Source organism: Dendropsophus ebraccatus, chromosome 8, assembly GCF_027789765.1.
Source record: "Dendropsophus ebraccatus isolate aDenEbr1 chromosome 8, aDenEbr1.pat, whole genome shotgun sequence".
In the NCBI taxonomy this organism is placed as follows: Eukaryota; Metazoa; Chordata; class Amphibia; order Anura; family Hylidae; genus Dendropsophus; species Dendropsophus ebraccatus.
This window is the reverse complement of record NC_091461.1, coordinates 97,390,122-97,411,364: the sequence shown is the minus strand read 5'-3', so window position 1 is coordinate 97,411,364 and position 21,243 is coordinate 97,390,122. Positions and strand designations below refer to the sequence as shown.

General features: G+C 40.8%; 1 protein-coding gene across 4 annotated transcripts in view; it reads left to right on the top strand.

Annotated features, from left to right (window-relative positions):
• CACNA1E (calcium voltage-gated channel subunit alpha1 E) overlaps positions 1–21,243 on the top strand; it is a 548,978-nt gene that overhangs the window by 177,992 nt on the left and 349,743 nt on the right. The window contains exon 1 of one of the 4 annotated variants that reach the window (XM_069981150.1): positions 1,667–1,816. The exons of the other annotated variants lie outside the window; for them this stretch is intronic. Coding sequence (XP_069837251.1) covers positions 1,815–1,816 — 2 coding nt within the window. The 5' untranslated portion in view covers positions 1,667–1,814. Of the gene's footprint in view, positions 1–1,666; positions 1,817–21,243 lie in introns of those variants that run through there. 4 annotated transcript variants of the gene reach the window in all.

The window sequence follows — 21,243 nt, the reverse complement described above, 5'->3', positions numbered from 1 at the left end:
TAAGCAATCAAAATTTGCCTATACAAAAAAATTAAAAAGTAAAAGTTGATAAACACATACTTTTCCTTTTTTTTTTTTTTAAAGTGAACATTTGGTATCACTATGTGCGGAATTATCCAAACTATTAAATTATCACTGATCCCACATGACAAACATTGTAAGTGCAAACAAATGCTGAGGTCCAAAATTGCTGATTTTGGACCTTACACCCCCCCCAAAAAAAATAAAAAAATACATAAATAAATAAATAAAAATGCCATAAAAAGTCATCAAGGCACATATACACAAAAGTAGTACATAAAAAATTATAATTAAAGATAACAACACAAAAAAATGGACTATAGTCCCACAGCCTCAGAATGGGGACATTTAAATAACATTTATTTATTTTAAGTAGTAAAATAGAAAAGTTACATAAACTGGTTACTGTAATCCCAGTGATCTAAAGAATATAGAAAACATGTCAGTTTTACCACATGGTGAATATTCTAAAGGTACAATTGTCCCAATATGGTTCTGTTTATGAGTTATGGTTTTTAAAAGGCAACGAGAATAAAGGAAAAGCTCAAAAAGCAAAAATTAAAGGGGTACTTTCCTTTTTTTTAAAAATAAATAAAAATAATACACTGCTTTAATAAAGTTATATTAATATATATATAAATAACATATTCAGTTGCTTTGAATGGCAATAGCAAAGAGCAGCATAGCCCCCTCTGCTGCCACCAACGTTTTTGTCGGGAACTACAGGACTATGCAAGTCCTGCAGTTAATGGTCCCCTGCTCTTATCTAATGCTGCCTCACAGTCCTGTACAGAGCAGAGTCCCGTTTCCCATGTGCTGTATATTCTTATGTACAGTACACGGTGGGGTGGGGCTGCCTGATACAGTCACTGTGTCCGGCAGCCTCTGCAGAAGGAGCATTGATTGATATCACAGCTCACTCTGTTAGTGGTTCTAGCACAGTGACTGGTGATAGCAGTAACTGCTCACAGTGCAGAGGCTGTCAGACATGGTGATGGTGCCAAGCAGCCCCACACCGTGTACTGTATATAAGAATATGCACTACACAGGGGAAACCGGACCCTACTCTGTATAGTACTGTGCGGCAGCACTATATCAGAGCTGGGAATCAGTACTGCAGGGGTTACATACTCCTGAAGTTTTTGACACAAACACCAGAGGGAGCCATGTTGTCTCTTACAGCTGCCAGTCAATGGGAGTAAATATGTAAATAAACTATACCTTTATTTTAATAACCTTATATCACAAAGTAATATAACTTTATTAAAGCAATGTGTTAGTAAAAAAAAAAAGTTTTCTTCCAGAGTACCCCTTAAAGGGTAAGACATCATTCTCATCATTCTGACGTGAACATCCCTTTTATTTACTTTTACACTTTTATAGCTTTCCAGCCCTTCTGCCAATTTTACTAGCGCTTCACTTGACACTATACAAGATCCAGCCCTTTATGGAGCTCTTGACACTTGAAAGGATCCATCGTACAATGTGAACGCAGACTTAGTATAACTTCTCCATAAATCCCATGCACGGACATTTAGTGTATTCCCGGATTGATATAAATCCTCACAGTTTGTGCCACTGTGTCCGTAACTATGGGCTGTTTCACCGTTCTGGGCAATCAGTCTTCATTGTTGCGTAAACACCATTGGCAATGTGTGTCTGCGCTCCTTGTAGTGGCAGAAGAAGCTCAGGGAGGCGAGTTCTCATCAGTGCCCATGTGTTATTTCAACTTACCCTACATCTAACTCTGTAATTTCTGCATGACTCCCACCCTGCAAGCTGCTGGATAGCAAATGTAAGTAATGGATGAGAATGGATGGGCTTTGGATGGCTGATGGAAAAACTGGAGGTCTCATTTACTTCACCCCTGGATATATACACTCACATTACTCTATGCTATGATCTGACACAATGCAGCAATCTTTCTTATGGGATTGTATTAATTGTGGTGCATTGCAATACTACTGACTTTTGAACTGATTTTTAAAATTCATAAAAAATTCTATGTTATATTTTTATTTTATTTTATGTAATATCATGTTTGTATTTCATAGCATTTTCTAGTTTTCTTTGCACACTCACAAGGACAATCTGTCCACTTAAAGTGTGGGATTTTGTTCCATTATTAGGTGATATAGTATTTATGTGTCTTCTTGCATATCTTGTATGTTTAAGGCTTTTGTAGTTTGTATATGTGGGGTGCTAAGCAATTAAATATTTTGCAGAATATGGCCCTTACTATAAATCTTATAAGTTGTGTATAAGTAATCTTTTAAGGGAGCAGAGTTGTTCATTGATTGATACCTACATTGATTTCAATGAAAACAATGTGTATGGATTCCTATTGGTTCCTATTTCAGATGTTTACACATGAGACCATAGTACAAAATAAAAAATATATATATATTTAAAGGGATACTCCGGTAAAGATCTTTTTCTTTCAAATCAACTGGTTTCAGAAAGTTATATAGATTTGTAATTTACTTCTTTTGAAAAATCTCCAGTCTTCCCATACTTATCAGTAGAAATGATTGAACATCGGAAAATCTTAGGTTCTATAGAACTCGAACCTTGTCGAACCTTCCGCATTTGATTCCCAATGCCTTCCCGGTCCGTGGGGAAGGAGGAGACAGCCCTGGAATTCTGGGATTCAGCCTAGGTAATAGGCTGTATCCCAGAATTCCAGGCGGTACTACGGACCGGGAAGGCATCGGTAATCAAATGCGGAAGGTTCGACAAGGTTCGAGTTCTATAGAACCTAAGATTTTTCGATGTTCAATCATCTCTACTTATCAGCTGCTGTATGTCCTCAGGAAGTGGTGTTTACTTTTCAGTCTGACACGGCGCTCTCTGTTGCCACCTCTGTCTGAGACAGGAACTGTCCAAAGCAGCAGCAAATCCCCATAGTAAACCTGTACCACTCTGGACAGTTCCTGTTTTGGACAGAAATGTCAACACAGAGCACTGTTTTAGACTGAAAAGTAAACACCACTTCCTGCAGGACAAATAGCAGCTGAGAAGTACTGGGAGACTGAAGATTTTTTTTAAATAGAAGTAAATTACAAATCTGTATAACTTTCTAAAACAAGTTGAATTGAAAGAAAAAGTTTTCCCCTGGAGTAGCCCTTTAAATGTTTTATTTTTACAGGTTTTCAATAGCAAGTAAGTGCTTTGTGCAATGATTACTAAGAAATTGTGCTCCTGCATGCATCTCTGGTGCAATCATAACGCTGTCCTGCTGCGGAACGTCAGGGAGATGGGAGACAGAGAGGCAAGAGGGAGCTGAGACAGGTGATATATTATCCCAGCAGCTGCTAGGTTAAAGGGGTTATCCTGTGCTACAAAAACATGGTCACTTTCTTTTTCTCGACCAGAGAAAACACTGAATGTCTGAATGAGGCCTTACATCATCGGTCTCCAAACTGCGGCCCTCCAGCTGTTGCAAAACTACATTTCCCATCATGCCTGGACAGCCAAATCCAAAGCTTTAGCTGTCCAGGCATGATGGGAGTTGTGGTTTCGCAACAGCTGGAGGGCCACAGTTTGGAGACCCATGCCTTACATAATCACTAACCTTCCAACAAACTTTTCAGGATAGGTTTTTATGTGTGCACAAGGAACACCACCATTTCTGGTCTTTATATAACTTGTACATGGCATTTTTTACCAATTTATTCCTTTTCTGGCTCCTTCTTTAACTTCCAGTAGCTGCTAAATTTTACAGCATGAGGCTGGGTTCACACTACATATATTTCAGTCAGTATTGTGGTCCTCATATTCCAACCAAAACCAGGAGTGGATTGAAAACACAGAAATGATCTGTTCATGCAATGTTGAAATTGAGTGGATGGCCGCCATATAACAGTAAATAACGGCCATTATTTCAATACAACAGCCGTTGTTTTAAAATACCAGCATTTAATGACAGCCATCCACTCAATTTCAACATTGTGTGAACAGATCATTTCTGTGTATTTAATCCACTCCTGGTTTTGGTTGCAATATGATGACCACAATACTGACTGAAATATACGTAGTGTAAACTCAGCCTAAAGGACATTATAGAGCAGTAATGAGCAGTGTTAGCTGAAAACCATACAACTGCTTGAGATCTAACACTTACTACATCTTAAAGCATTTCTTTGGGAAATATGAAACCAATACCTTAGTTTACTACATATGTAATTTGTACTCATTCCATGACTGGCTTTCTTTCAATAGCCATGCATCAAGGTTGTATAGGGTGGTCTTATTTTGGCAATAAATAAAGAAATGTTTACTTTCAGAATCCTTCCCCCTACCACAACATCCTACAACATCCTTCATCTATCTGCTATGACTCTAATACATTCATGACCTGCATATAACTGATGGACACACATACATTTGGTAACTGTAGGACTTTTATATAGAGGTATACAGTACACTTTTGCAGTTAGTTTTACACCCCTCCATCTCTATACAAGTCTATGGGCCATATGAAACCAATACCTCAGTTTGTTGTTAGTCTCACTGGAGCTAAATTTGAGCAGTTTTTGGTCAATGATGTATTAAGAGGCATGGGAGGTGGGAGGTAAGTCTGATAAGTAGGGAAGAATGCACTTTTGTTAATAATATATATTAAAAGTTTCTTATAGCTGCCTGTACTATTGATTTATGCAGTGTTAGGGGAAATGACAGTCCCTATTTAAATATATGCAACCTTATGTTCTGACCTGAAGATTGATTCCCACACTTGCTTCCCTGGGGTATGTTTGCTGTTGATTTTCACAGTTTGATTTGATATTTTTAGGACATAAGAAATTAAATGAAATCTACAGGAAAACACAGATATACAAGATTAAACGTGTCATAATATTTACATGGCGGCATGGTATTTTCCACAGTTTCTGTGGGCAGGAAGGTCAAGCATCTTTAGAAAATAGAGATAATTGTGTTTAATGCAGCTTTTACATATTTCCATAATGTGTAGATAAAGCCATACCCACCCACATGTGTAATGATCCAAGTACAAAAGAGTCTGGATGAGTATGTTCTGATCTAAGGAGTTGTCACACATGGTCATAATCTGCTATACAATGACCCAGTGCCCTGAGCTGTATGAAGGTGTATGATTGAACTAAAACTATAAAAAAAATGTTTTTATTGAAGTATTGTATTGCCCCCCAAAGTTATATAAATCCCCAATATACACTTATTACAGGAAATGCTTATAAAGTGCTTTTTCCCTGCACTTACTACTCCATCAAGGCTTCACTTCCTGGATAAAATAGTGATGTCACGTCCCGACTCCCAGAGCTGTACGGGCTGTGGCTGCTGGAGAGGATGATGGCAGAGGGATGATCAGTGTCCCTCCAGTGCCCTGTGTCCTTCAGTGTCCCCCTGCCATCATCCTCTCCAGCAGCCACAGCTCCCACAGCTCTGGGAGTCGGGTCGTGACATCACCATGTTATTCAGGAAGTGACATCACTATGTTATCCAGGAAGTGACATCACCATTTTTATCCAGGAAGTGACATCACCATGTTATCCAGGAAGTGAAGCCTTGATGCAGTAGTAAGTGCAGGGAAAAAAGCACTTCATAAGCATTTCCTGTAATAAGTGTACATTGGTAATTTGTATAACTTTTGGGGGCAATACAATACTTTAATAACATTTTTTGCCAGACTTATAGATGTTTTGTCTACAATTATTATGGCCATTTCACCAGTATATAGTACATGAATTCTCAGCTCACGCAAAGTTGCAGCCAGACACTTCTGGTGGTGGATTACCTCTAGGGAGAAAATAGGGATCAGACTTTGATCAAATTTAATACAGTCAGCCAGTCCTAGGGGGGTTTAGGTGAATTTCTGAAATGTGTATGGGTTGGGGGGTCTTATAGGTCCAACACCACACTCTTCTTTCTGTACCGGCCTTTAACCATTACTTGCTAAAGACCTTATCTTCCCTAGGCCATGCAGATAACATACTCTTCTGGATTACCTAATATCTCTCTACTGAGAGTTTAGTATTTGCCCCTCTAAATGGGCCGATAGGCACACAGTACAAACATTGATCAAGTAAACAGTCTCTCGTTTCATGAGCCTTTTACATGGCTGAGTGATCATGTGGCTAGAACCAAATAAACAATTGCAAGACAGAACAAAGTGATGACTTTTCGGGCCGTACAATCTTGGCCAGCAGTCGTTGAATACTGGTAAATTGACCAATTAATGGGGTCCTTTACACCGAGCAATAATCAGCCTTTTTGCCTTATAATCTCTTTATGTAAAAAGGTCCCTTTAATTCACTAGCACACCACTTTAACCTATAGTTTACCTTTTTTATCTCTTTGGACTCCTCCTGTCATTTCCTCTACTTACTGACAAGATGTTTTGGTCTAAGTATTTAGCACTCTGTTCTACTTCTCCTTACTATCCAACTCTACAGACTATCAGCTGTCTTCTTCTCATCCAAATATTTGTATTAAATTTGACAACTTTTTTTTTTTTATCTTTTTATCAGTGCAAAAGCATAATAAATTAGAGATGAGCGAACTGGGTTCGGGTTCGAGTCCATCCGAACCCGAACGTTCGGCATCTGATTAGCTGGGGCTGCTGAACTTGGATAAAGCTCTAAGCTTGTCTGGAAAACATGGATACAGCCAATGACTATATCCAAGTTTTCCACATAGCCTTAGGGCTTTATTCAACTTCAGCAGCCACCGCTAATCAAATGCCGAACGATCGGGTTCGGATGGACTCGAGCATGCTCCAGGTTCGCTCATCTCTATAATAAATCCAATGTCCATACCTTATAAATAACAAAGGTAAAAAAAGGTCTAGGATGATGGATACATTTTCTGTCCACTGTAAATCCCCCCTAGGAATTCCAGACATCTATTTGTGGCCTCATTTCCATCCAGGTCCTGTAACAGTGCAAAGGTCAAGGTGTGCAGTGTGGTGCAATGCTGCCACCCAAAGGAATGCATTGAGGCTTACAAGCTTACTGCAGCTTTTCTGCATACCTATATGATACAAAAGTTACATACAATGAAAAAAACTGTGGCCAGCTCCATTGGATGTCACCTGTTTGGCAGTAGCACACACTGGATGGTTTTTTATTGACCATGATAGGTCTCGTGTAACACACCAACATCTCTGGACAGATATGATGTCACTACTATACTTATTATTCTCATATTATTCTGAGAATGTATGTTGTTCTTCCAATTCTTTCCTTGTATGACAGCAGTTATCAAGCAAGGAATTGAATTTCCTTTTGCCATTGTTTGTCATTTCCGGTTGCCAGCACTATCCATCTTTATAAGCACTCTATACTCTTTTCTTTTTTTCTTCTACTTTGTTAAAATGTTGTTCATGTTACAATATTTATAACCAGCTCAGGGTGAGCTAAAATTCACTGCAACAGTATAAAGAATACATGTTATTCTACTAGTCGGCAAATCTTCTCAGTTTGTACTTTATAAGCTTGTGTGATATGTGGGTGTTGCGGGTTAGTGCATCTTATTTGGCATCTGCTGAGTTGCAGGTTGTCTGTCTTGTGTGTATGTTTAGTAATTATCCCTGATCACTTGTTACTACTACTTTGTCTATGTCTACTGTTTGGTGGAGATGATCGAACATCGGAAAATCTTAGGTTCTATCGAACTTAAACCTTGTTGAACCTTCCGCATTTGATTCCCGATGCCTTCCCGGTCGGTGGGGAAGGAGGAGACAGCCCGAGTACCGCCTGGAATCCTGGGATACAGCCTAGGTAATAGGTTGTATCCCGAAATTTCAGGCCATACCCGGGCTGTCTCCTCCTTCCCCACGGACCGGGAAAGCATCGGGAATCAAATGCGGAAGGTTCGAGTTCGATAGAACCTAAGATTTTCCGATGTTCGATCATCTCTACTGTTCGGGGTCGACAATGTTCTCGGCATTTGACTCTCGGCATCAGGAGAAGTTGGATGCCACCCTAAGGAGTCCGGGAAAACGTGGATAAAGCCATAAGCTTCAGATGTATTTCTGGCAATTGTCAGGTTGCAGTTACAGTAACTTCTCTATAGCTACGCAGCCATTCTCTGCTTATAGCCTTTCGCAATTAGCTCTAATGCAGACACCTCAACTGAGTCACAAATACTTTTAGCTCCTCCTTTCGGGGGCGTTACAGTGTATTAGTGGGCCTAGTATGTGAAGAAAGGTCCAGATTTATCATAGTGTATAGACGTTGGTGTAAACGGCTCATAGCATATAATCACAGCACACAGGTGCAATGAAAGCTGAGCTGTCATTGGTTTCTATGGGCAGTTTACACCAACTTCTATTTTACTATGATGAATGTGCACCATAATAAATGCAAAACAGGAATAAAAAAGTAATAAAAAGCATACATTCAAAGATGCCCACATGCTTTAAAGAAAGTCTTCTAGCATAATAAAAGTGATGAACTAAAATACATAAAGGAAGAAGGAAATGAGTTTTGATTTTTTTTTTCACTTCTTCATTTTGTTTATATCATAAAAACTACCTAGAAACCATTAGTTGGATTTGTCAGATTTAACATCGGATAGAAGAAATATGAATCTATAAGTATAACTATTAGTACAGTCTAGACTCCAGGTTGAGTCACAATCAAATCTATTATAAAAAAGGACAGAATTGCTTCGATAAAATAGATAGACAGATAAAAAATAGACTCTATCAAGTGAAGTAACTACATATGTTGCCACAGCAACTACAAGTGACAGAAAACAATAAAAACCTGTCTCCTGGCTGTCTTGGAAGCGGTAAACATGGATGAAAAACCAGACTGGAAATAAAGATCTGCAAATATTCATCTACTGTATGTAGCACAACCCTACGTGAACAATAATCGTAATAGGATGTGAAGGAAGTACTAGCTGAGGCAGAGATATATGAAAATTATCTCATGTAGAGACATAGCAAGAACTCAATAACAGACATAAACTCTGCAAAATTGCCAAGTAAGTAGTAATATGCAAAGGAACACTAAACCTCAGGATAGATAAACAGTAGATCTTCGGGATTCTAGAAGCAAGCGTGTGGAAATATTACAGAGCACGCAGCAGGTAATCTGCATTTTCCCCATTTTCAACTAGTTAATAGCTGAGCAGTAAGGTTAAGTCGTTGGGTTGGCCCCTACTTCAGCCAGACACAGGACAGTAAGATGAAGGAGGGGAAATATTGCTGGATTCCTGGGACACATAGAACATTTTTTGCATACTTCTCACTTTTATTAGCAATTGGAACTAAAAGGTCATGCATTTTCATTTGTTGTGTCCCTTTAAGTAAATATACTAATAAATATACACTGATGAACTATAGTATTAAAACTCCCTTCCTAAAATTGTGTAGGTCCCATTGTGCCACCAAAAAAGCTGTGACCCCTCAAGGCATGGAGTCCACAAGGTTTCATCCCAGGGCTTGATTCACAGCTTAGACTTCTCACTATTGCTCTATAATGCCCTCCATGCGCTGAATGCTTCTTAGGGTGCATTTGGAGACATAGCAGAACAATATCCCCCCAACTGTGTGTGTGCAGTAAACAGAAGCCATCATATGTGTAGTGCGGGTGCTGAATGGCCTATGGGTGGGGTGCCAGATGGCAACCTCTGACTCATAAATGATTGAAGACCTATCTTGCGGACAGTCCTTCAATCTGTTTGCCCAGAAAACCCCCTTAAGGACCACTGAGCAGGGTTAGTTTTGTTTGTATATGGGCCCCTAGTTGACACAATGCCAATGGACCCCCCTGTCTGCCCCATCATCAGCTTGATATGCAAAGAACATGCCTATCCAAATTGCTATAGAATACCATTACCTAGATATCATGGGTGCAGGGGCCTGCTTGGTCCTATATATCACATTTTTCAATTTCCCGTAACTTTTCTGTATGAATAACTTAACAAATACATATTAAAAACACTTTAGAAATGTAGCATAAAAACTCTTCTTACCAGTTTTTATCCCACTGCACCTTCCTCTTGATTCTCATATAGAAATTAAAACAGGTATATAGGGAAATTATGAGGGCGTCGCAAGAACAATTTTCCATTTGGATACTTTTTTGTAAATAACGTAATTACATAGAATTTCCTCACTTGAACGCTTGCATTATTTCTGCAAAGTGCTCCGATGTATTTAATACAGTCAAGTAAATAATTGATTGTCACTGTTTGATCATGGTATTCCTTTGATACATGATATTAGAGAGACTATCTGAATCCATTACACTTTATTACTATGACTCATTTGTCTCCAGGCAATTTGCACTCATATAGATCAATTTAGCCCTGGTTATTCTTCATATGAAATGATTGGAAACGTGAGTTATAAACAGAAGAGATTTCGTTTTTTATTCGCATTTTTGCCGAAAACCACTCTTGACTGAATTCCACATCAAAGTACTTTGTAAAGTGCAACTTCTGGAAATCAATCCACGGAAAACTGTGTATAATACAAGGATAGGATGGTCATTTTATACCAAACAATCCTGGATTATTACAAGTACTAGCTTCAGACAGTACGGCTTGAAAGAGAATATCGGTAAGTGGAGTTGTCGATGGACAAAATGATAAAGGAGGTCATTACATCTAAAGTTGTTTGCTGTCACCACAAAGGGTAGTAATAACAAAATAAATAACCGAATATAATCTAGATACTTACCGTGTATCTGGCATACAACCAGAATATGAAGTCCCATTCAGGCAGTACATGTGACCTATATTCTAGGTAGTTCTACCAGCATATACTGTACATCTATTTTATCCATAGACTTCTATTGGCTAGACATAAGAGTGTGCATTACATCGATAATTTTTTTTTATTACCCATTCTTTTTATTGCAAGAATACCATGCAGTATATGTTTTCATTAGAGTGGGAGTCAATGGTAGACATAAGCAAGGTACACTTTTTGTGGATATGGACTGTTATGCCAACTTATTGGCTTGGCTATTTTGGAGTTGGTATAGCTGTAGGACACAATAAGGTCTCTAGTAGGGATGATCCGAAACTGCCGAGGTTCGGGTTCGTATGAACCCGAACGCTCGGCATCAGATTCCCGCTGTCTGCCCGCTCCGTGCAGCGGGTGGATACAGTGGGAGGACTGCCTGGAAAACTGGGATACAGCCTATGGCTATGGCTGTATCCCAGTTTTCCAGGCGGTCCTTCCGCTGTATCCACCCTCTCCACGGAGAGGGCAGACAGTGGGAATCAGTGCCGAGAGTTCGGGTTCGTACGAACCCGAACCGAACTCGGTTCGGACCATCCCTAGTCTCTATCTCTGGTAGTGGTCCCGATGTAGGAGGTAGAAAATGGTCCTGCAGGTCAAGTGATGCCACTGTAAGGCACTAAAATGGAAAGGCAGCAAAGAGTCCTGTTACTGTGCATGGTCTTGGGCTGGAAGTGTATATGTGAATAGTCAATCAGAAAAGGCAAATGTAGAACAAGGGAGAAAGGCGGAACAGTCAAAAAGGCAAGCTAGAGTCAAACACTAAAACACCTTCAGTGGACCAGGAGCAAATTTTGCCCAGGCAAGGTGCAGTGGGTGAGTCTACCTTATATGCCAGGTGATTAAAAGTGATTGGAAAAGAACAGGTTTTGGTGGGTGCAGATCCCTTAAGAGGCAGATAACATGCATGTGTGGTGTCCCACTATGGGTGTTTTTATCGCTCCTTTGCCCCTCTCAAAAAGCTTCTTCTTTCAGGTTAAAAGTGGTGATGAGGTATTTTACAGTTTCGCCACTAGGTGTCAGTATTTTATGTCTGTATGTATTGCACAGCTGAAGTCAGTATTGGGTTAAGGTTTCTATTGTACCATGTGTTATTATTGACCAATAGGAGGTGCTCTCTGCTTCTAAATTATCTCTTTTCTCCTTTCTTTTGCACACACTCATCCCCACCACTCACAGGTAGGCATACAGAGGCCCCTGTAGGTGGAGTTACATGGTGGAGGAAGTGCACAGTTAGTTCTTACCAGATTCTCAGAGAGGGAAGTAGCAAAAACAGCTGTTCCTGCAGTAGTTAAGCCAGGGACAAGCACAAGTGTATAGATGCAGCTAGAGACAACCAATTCTTTCAACATGTCTATTATATCTACTATGCAGTGCCAAGCACTTAAAAAGGGAGAGGAATCAAGGAACACCCTAACCCACAATGAGAACACGTCTATACAGAGCAGGGCAGTATCCTGAACACAAGAGGAACTAGCCTGGATAGGACAAAGTTACCATAAAGAAGGTTTACGTATCTTGCATTGGAGGTAACTGGTACCCCCCCCCGGACACTTAGCTACACCCAGATAACCATGGCTGGGGCTTGTAGAACCCTGACAGGACAGGTAGCTCAAAACTGTAGGGCAGAAGGTGGTCAGACTAAAGTCTAAACACAACTACAAGTAAACTTCTCACTATAAAGTATATCTTTAACTTCCGGCAGAGTACATTGCTACATTGGGTTGGGGCTCCTTTGACAAACTCCTCTACTCTCCAAGCACCTCTACAACTACCTCTCTTTTACTCTACTTATCAAGCACCTCCTTAAGCACCAGAGACCACAGAAAGGTACCATAGCAAAATAACTTTATTTACCAATATATATTTAGTAGACAATTGAGAATAGAAATAAACTTTTTTAGTCATAATTTTACATCCTCCATAAAAAAAAATAAAAGGGACAAAAACATATAAGTGCACTCACGATCCCCTGTGGATCATTAGATCTCACTTATTTATCGCTGACCGATACAGTGTGGAGTTAGTGTAGGGACCCGTGTGAACCAGGAGACCTGCACGTTGGTACACGGGGCAATATGGCTTAAACAATTCATATTCCAACATCCTGAAGTTCTTTTTTTTAAAATATGCTTAGCAGCATTAGTATCAGCCATAGGTGTGATGTGCAGCCACTCCTCTCTCTCCATGTCGGATTTCTCACTTATTTATGCTGCTCCTTGTACTGGATTAAAACTTTTAAAAATAATCCTAGGCACCTGGCTAGAAAACTACATCTCTCAGCATGAATTACACATCAGTGCCAACTGCCAACTAACCACCACATCTTGTAGTATCTGCCCTTTGCTGGCTCAGTCTATCTATCTATCTATCTATCTATCTATCTATCTATCTATCTATCTATCTATCTATCTATCTACCTATCTATCTTTCCATCTACATAGATAGATTACAAAAAGAGAGGGATGAAACAACTATGTCTCCTTTCCCCTATTCTGCTCAGGAGGCTGTCATTGTTTTGTTGTTTCCAAGCCCCTTAGCCAGGTGCTCACTGATTGGTGTGAGGACAGTGGTGGACAGTGTTACAGATGAGGTGTTACAGTTTTCCTGGCAACAGAAGAGACAAATCATGTGACCTGAGTCCCAGAAGGAAAAGTTGAGACAGACTGGACTAGGAAGTGAGGATTTTCTAAAACTTCAGGATGTGCTGCAGAAAACTGTCCCAATTCATTTAATAGAAAACCTATTACAAACAAGTTTAGACTATGGGTGGGGATTGAACAGGGTTAAATCTTTCTTAAGTGGAGTACTTAATCACAAAGGATACTAGAAAGTTGAAAAATTTATCACTATGAAATTTACAAATTTTGGAAAAAATGTTGTATAGTTATTTGACTGCCACCCTGTGGTCTTAAATTATTTCCTTTATATCTCACCAGTAAAGTCACTGGAGTCCAGCTCCACTTTGATACACGACCTGTCACCTTCAATGTCTTTCTATAACATAACCAACTAAATAGCTTTCTGTCAAATTAGTTCTCCAAGACGGGACTAATGGAAATAAATGAGAAAGGACTGGCACATTTGGAAACTGTGACTGAGCAAACCTTTAATTATTGTCAACGTAATTTCACTGTACATTGAGAGCAGATAAAACATGCCGGGCTGCTAGTTTGACTCCATATTATCCGATTATATCGCTGGGCTATTTAAAAGCCTGTAGACTTATGGCAATAAATAATGGGATTATTCAAAGCTCATCGTTACAATCAATGTCTCATTTTCGGCTGCTGCGCACTTATTTTGCTTTGCTCAACGACCGTGGACAGAAATGTTATATCGATCCAATTACTAAATATTAGAAATACTTTGAACAGTAGATTTCCCAGAAAATTAACAAAATTACTGTATGTATCACCGATCATTAAAACGGCTTTTGCGGTTTTCAGAGAATTGTATTGAAATAATATCACCCCAAGATATATAACTGATATATACTAATACTAATATATCATTTTTGTGTGATTCACCCTTGTATGTGTAAAATGGGTATTGTCTCCTCTCTCTATAGACAACGCATCATCCTCTGATGTCACGGAAGGTTGGGTTGCATCTTGTCTCTGAACTTAAGCCCCACCTCCTTGAGTGACGTCTTGTCTGACCACCCCCTACATCGCCATCTCCCTGATATATACATGGAGTAAAGCACTAAGGTTCCATTCACAACTTGTTTTCAGGATATATGACTAGTTTACATAGGGATGCCTCTTTTCTACATCACCAGTTAACATTGGGATACCCACAAAAAAAAAATGCTGAGGTATATTTTGGCATACCCATTACACGTCCATTAGGGGAGATTTATCAAACTGGTGTAAAGTAGAATTGTCTTAGATGCCCCTAGCAACCAATCAGATTCCACTTTTTATTCCTCACAGACTCTTTGAAAAATGAAAAGTGGAATCTGTTTGGTTGCTAGGGGCACATTGCAACAGCGGCCGTGATTATTACAAAAACATATGTTACCTTGCCATCTATGGGATCCCGGGTGGAGCATATACACATAGTATACACTCCAGCCAGGATCCCTAGTGGCGCCGCAAACAACTGACATGTCAGTTTTCTGCGGCCGCTATTCATTGAATAGCGGCCGCAGAAAACCCTGTCACTGCACACTACGGAGCGAACTGCTCCGGCCCCACACGTCATAGTGTGCTGTGGGGAGTTCTCATGCGGGCGTGCACGGATGCGTCCGCATCAGAACTCTGCGGCGCTGAAGATCATCCGGCAGGTACTGCAGTACGAGGCGGGATGACCTTTTCAGGGACCGGCTGCTCCATGACCTGTCCGGGTCACAGAACGGACAGTCTCATATGTTGTGTGAACATAGCCTAACCCTGTATGTGATAAGGAGGACACTGCTCAAAAGTTGTCTTTACAGAAAGTATCAACTTGGGTTAAGGCTTACTGATCAGAATGAAAATTGCAAGGTTTTTAGGGTTACTTTAAAATATAGATAGTAAAATGGAAAAGTACAAAAACATTGACAAAAAGTCCTTACAAAATATTTTCAACATAAAAAACTTGATTTAAACAAAAGGTCATTTTTCTGACATTCCCTTAAATTCTGCATAAAGTTCACTAGACACTGGTTTGGCTGTTAGCTATTTCTTATGAGCCCTTATGACATGCTAAACCCATTTAAAGCGGCACTATCATATGTGCTATATTACTATTAACTATATATGCCGCAGACGTTCTCCACCTGATGACTGCAGGACTGTTAATGATTCTCCTCCTCAGCCTGCCCATCCCGCCCACTCCCATGATGCATAGTGTGCAGCACGGGAGGGGGCGGGCTGGCATTACAGGAGGGGGTTGCTCTGGGCGGGCTGAGGAGGTTGTTCCGGGCCACCCACTATGCATATTAATATATGCATAGTTAGCGGCACGGGAGGGGGGTCGCTATGAGTTGAAAAAAGAAGCTGCAGAGAGAAAGCAAAGAGACTGACTGCACTAGAGCTACTGTAAGAATAAAGACCTTACCCCCAAGGCTTGATTCACAGTTCACACTGGTTACTGCTGATCTATAATGTCCTCTTTTCTCCTCCTTTTTTAGAGTATGTATAGAGACATGGACGTATAGGATCTCCTCTTCTGTGAGTGTTAAGTTTATGGGATCCATGAAAGAGGTCAGGCTCCACCCACCAGCTCAGGGAGAACTGAAAATTAGAGGTGGAGCCTACAGAGAGTAAACTGGTGAAAATTCCATATACAAGTTATATAATACCCAGAAACAGGGTTGCTCCTCATGTGTACACACATCACAGCTTATACTGAACCTGAAACAACAGATATGCTTTAAGTTTTTCAGAACAGGAGGAATTTAACTATCATGATTGAGGAAAAGAGAAATAATTTAATGTTACTTCTTTCATATAAACTCCAGTAAAAAGTTGGGTTACAATTTGCTTCTGTACTTTCCCTAATGCAAAGAAAATTCTTAGGTTTGTGTAGCCCTTATATGATTCTGACTGGGAATGTGCTGGATATTTTCCCTAGACATCGCCTAATGTGTTTATATACATTTGTTGAAGTGAACTCTTCAGCCTCTTTATATTTAGCACCAGCCGAAAATCACTGTGGTAACCAAGGTCTGCAGAGTGTCACACAATAATTCTGAGCTGCCAGCGAGGTCTCTGTGCAAGCGGGATTTTTAGTCTTAGCAGAAACTGATGTCACCTTTATACATTTAAAGGGAAGTGATATTACACAGGTCATAAATGGAGCTTACAGAAAGGAATTTAGAATAGCGGCTTCGTTACAAACCATGTGGATCTTGTTAGAGCCAAGTTCTACTTTCTTTAGGCTTAAAGGCGGTATTTCGGGAAAAATTAACGTTTTCCCTATTCACGGGATAGGGGAAAAGAAGGAGATTGACGAGGTTCGACCCCTGAACCTCCGTATCAGACCTGCCGGCTATGTTATGAATAGAGCGTCGGGTCAGCATGTGACCAACAGCTCTATTCATTACTATGGAGTGACGGAAAAACCTGGGTATGGCAGAAGAGCGCTGTACTGGGCTTGTTGCTTCATAGGGTCTGATGTGGAGATCATGGGGGGGTTCAGGGGTTGGACCCCGGCGATCTCCTACTTTTCCCCTATCCTGTAAATAGAAGAAAAGTAAATATTTCCTGCAATACCGCCTTTAAGCCTAAAGAAAGTAAAACTTGGTTGATTTTTCCCAGAATATCCCTTTAACTACACATATCAAATACAGTATATTCCAGATGGGAAATTACAAATCTATGTGCACATTTATTAAGACTGGCTTAGGCCAGTAATAAGAAGGTAGGGTATAAGTAAGAGATCGCGGGGGATGGGAAAGGGGGTCCAACTTCCGTACCCCTAGCCATCTCCATATCGGCCCCTGGCTCCTTTGTTTTGAATAGAGCCGTTGGTATGGCCTTAGGAGACAAGTTCGTTTTAAGTTACAGCTTTAAGGTTTGTTTGTTTGTTTGTTTTTTTGTTTACATTGTCATCTGTTTCACCTCAGCTCTGCTAAATACATACAATCCATTACTGCAGCTGGGTCATGTGACCACTACTAAGACCACCAGAAAATTACAAGGCTTTATATCTCACAGGAAGTGGTCTATCTAAGTTCAGCTAGGTTCATTCTGTGTACAGTGGCATAGCGATAGGGGTTGCAACGGTCGCCATTGCCAGGCCCGCTGCCCCCCCCCCCCTCGCCACTTGCTGTCATTCTGCTGTTTTTCCGAATAGCCGGTTCAGGAGACCTGCAATCCTCCTTCTATTCCTCCATTACATGAGCAGAAAAAATCCTTGTTTCCTTTTTAAGGCTATGTTCACACTGCGTATGATTCCTTCCGTAGTGCGAACCGCGAATATACGCATGTAGTTTTGAGGTTGATGCGTTCGCTTGAAAGTATACGATATACGCCCGCACAATGCACACTACGTATGAGCTTACGGCCGGATCTTTTACGGCGCCGTGAAAAATGAACAAGACCATTGTTTGAGGACGGAAATGTTGAAACTCACGGCCGTGGATTTCCATGCGGTCCCGTACAAAGTACTTATTTCAGCCAAATTGAACTTGATTTTTCGATCCAAAAGGTTCTGTGTGGTTTACGGGGCTGGGCGAAGATTTCCAAGTAAATGACCTGCCTCAGATCGCTTCGAATCAAGCTAGGGAAGCATAACTGTACTACGGGTGTATGTTCGCGGTTCGTACGCATCCGGCCACATGTCTATTTTTCCCACGCCCGTAGTTTCAGCCGCACATGTACGGCGGCGTACGATCTACGGACGGAATCATACGCAGTGTGAACATAGCCTAAAGCAACATCCTATAGATTGTAAGGTAATAAGACAAGATTGTGGTTTGAGTTTTGATGGGTTCTTGTGAGAAGGTAATCCAAGCGCTCATGAATCTGATAACTCATCTTTATTCTAGCGGTTTTAAGACTTTATTACTATTACTGGGAAAGTCTATACTCTTATCTATTTTGTTTCCTGACATTAAAGCAGACTTAAAGATTATTGTAGAAGCTCTCGGATGCCTTCTGTTCTTCTCAATAATTACATTGGAAATATATGAGCAATTAGCAGTAACCATAATGCGTGTGTTAACCCAATCTTGGCTAAGTAGGTATCCTGCTGTCAGGCACATCTTCCATTTTAGTAAAGCTAAGGGGACATCTGTGCATTAGCCAATCTGCCCACCATGTCAGTAAGCAATCAGGTAGGCATTGTGGCGTGAGTACAGAATTATGCTTGTTGGAAATACAATAACAGAACTCTTGGCATTCTCATGCTGACAGTCTGAGCCAAGCGTAGAATCTCAATCATAAGGTGTAGGCTAGAGATGAGTGCAACTCAGGCATGCTCCACTCACTCAACTCACTCGACTTTGACTATGAACTATAGGCTATGAACTGTGCTGTGAGATCGTGACTAGTGTTGAATGGAAAGACCTAATTGTTCAGGTTCAGCAATGTTCTCCAAACCCAAATGCTCAAAATTCGACTTCCAAGGGCTGCAGCTGTGGGGAGTTAAATGCCGAGCATTCGAATTTGGAGAACGTTGCAGCACCTGAACAGTTCCCTCTCTGCTCAATGTTAGTCATGACCAGTTGTATGTTAGAGCATCATGTCTACTTTGCATCATATAGATAGATGCACCTCTACTTCTGCATTGCCCAATATATTGCCAAATGAAAGTCTTAGATAGTAAATGCGGTTATTGTGTCTTATCAGGTATTTGAAGTATTATGTCTTGGGGTTACAGGGAGAATTCTTGTACTACGAATGGAAATTGGAAAAGTACAATAAAAAAAAATCTCTGTCTTTTATCCCTTTCATTATATGTATCTACCTGCTAGCATACAGTCTATTCTAATTACAAGAAACATTGGTCAGACGATGCCAACCTGTGCACTTACTTTTGCCATTTTGCAGAACAACCAATAGATGTCCGTAGAACACAGGAGGCACAATATAAACTGTCTGTGCCTAGAGATCCAGAATAGGCTGGAAAACAAGATTATCACATGAATTTAAAAAATTGCTATTTTGGGGGTACTCTGTCCGACAACCAAGTTGTATCAAGTTCCTCACACAATGGGATACTGCATCTGCATTGTATGAAGTTAGAAAAGTTTAAGTCCCTCAACCATGTTATACACCAGGGCATCCCAAAATGTAATGTTGGCCAGGCTGGCGAGACTCACACCTTTTTGGTGACAGGGTGAAATAAGGACAGGTTAGCTTTGATGCTGGCACCTGCCCTCTGTCCCTACCTACTTGCCTCAGGAGCCCTAGGTGGCAATGGACAACTGGACTGCAAACCCTAACCTAATCCAAGTGCATCTGCATTGTATAAAGTTAGAAAAGTTTAAGTCCCTCAACCATGTTATACACCAGGGCATCTCAAAATGTAATGTTGGCCAGGCTGGCGAGATTCACACCTTTTTGTTGAAGAAGTGCAGTTCTACGTTTAGCGCACACGCAGGGACAGGGTGGCATAAGGACAGGTGAGCCCCGACGCTGGCACCCACCGCACTGTCCCTACTTACTTGCCTCAGGAGCCCTAGGAGGCAAGGGACAACTGGATGGCAAACCCTGACCTAATCCAAGTGCAACACAGAACGAAACAAGACAAACACACAATAAGGCAATGTCAGAGGTCCTGGTCAATAACAAACGAGCAGCACGGTAGAATATGAAATCCAAGGGAGTAATCAAAGAGTCAGGAGCCAGAAGTCAGATACCCAGAAATACAATGCAGGGTATAACGCTAGGTCAAAATACACTAGTAAACTAGGCATTATCGCAGGCAATGAATGGAACACAGGGGGAAGATACATATGGAGCCTGGAGTCCAAGCCCCAGGCAGGATTGGTGCTGAGACTCCAGGTCCTGCAACTCTCTGACAGCTGACAGGTGGTGACAGCTGTCCGTTATAAACACTGTAAAACAATGCACCTATGCCGATCATCCAGGGGTGGTGAAGCCCCGGGCGTGGCTATATAAAAGTTAAGCGCTGCCGCGCTGCCAGCAATCGGGCCGGCTGCTAGGGATGCCGTTGGCACTCCCCTAGCAACCGACCAGGCCGATCGCTAGGGATGTCGTCAACTTCCCTGTCAAGCTGACCACGCGCTCCGGCAGAGCTGGGAGCCAAGCTGGCGGCCCGGTTTCTGACGCATGTATTAATGTATAAAGATGTCTTGCATTTAGCTCGATACCTCTGATATAACATTTGCAAGGAAGATTACCGAGCTTAATCTGTGGTGAAGACAAGAAAGTAGTACTGTATGTTCTTAAGTGTAGAAAAGATCAACCCGTTCTGTTTTATAATGTGCACCTCCGCAGATCACCATGGCCTGTTGTCATGTTATAAAACAGAAAGTTTTAGTTTTTACAGAATAGGATTAAGAAACATTTTTATTTTAGCTGTGTTATTTTACGTAAGTCTGGAAAATTGCATATGGGCCTGTAACCCTCCCCTTTTATAATTACCAAATGCTGTCATTATTGTTGAGTAAGGTATATATCCATGCAGTTATCTATCAATAAAGAGAATGAGGGAGAACAATAGAGCTGTCACAGCCCACACAATGACGCAAGCTGTTATTTTGTTCATAGTAGATTCCTATTCAAAAGAGATTGTACGTTTACAAGGTATCCAAGTCAGGGAACCCAGCATGCCAGGTATGTTAATGACTAGGCCTGGCGTACACAAGATTCATCCCGGTGACTGCCCCACACTGCCGTGGCTTTGTTAGGTAACTAAGTCTAGAGCGGTCCCTTGAAAAAACTTGTATTGTAATCTGGGGGTTAATGGGTGTCTGGTAATTTTAGTGAACGCAAATTGCTCTGATCCTTTGCTAATGTTCCAATTGTGCTGATCTCCCCATTGTGAAGTGTTGTTCATGTGGGAGAAGTATTCATGTTTAATAA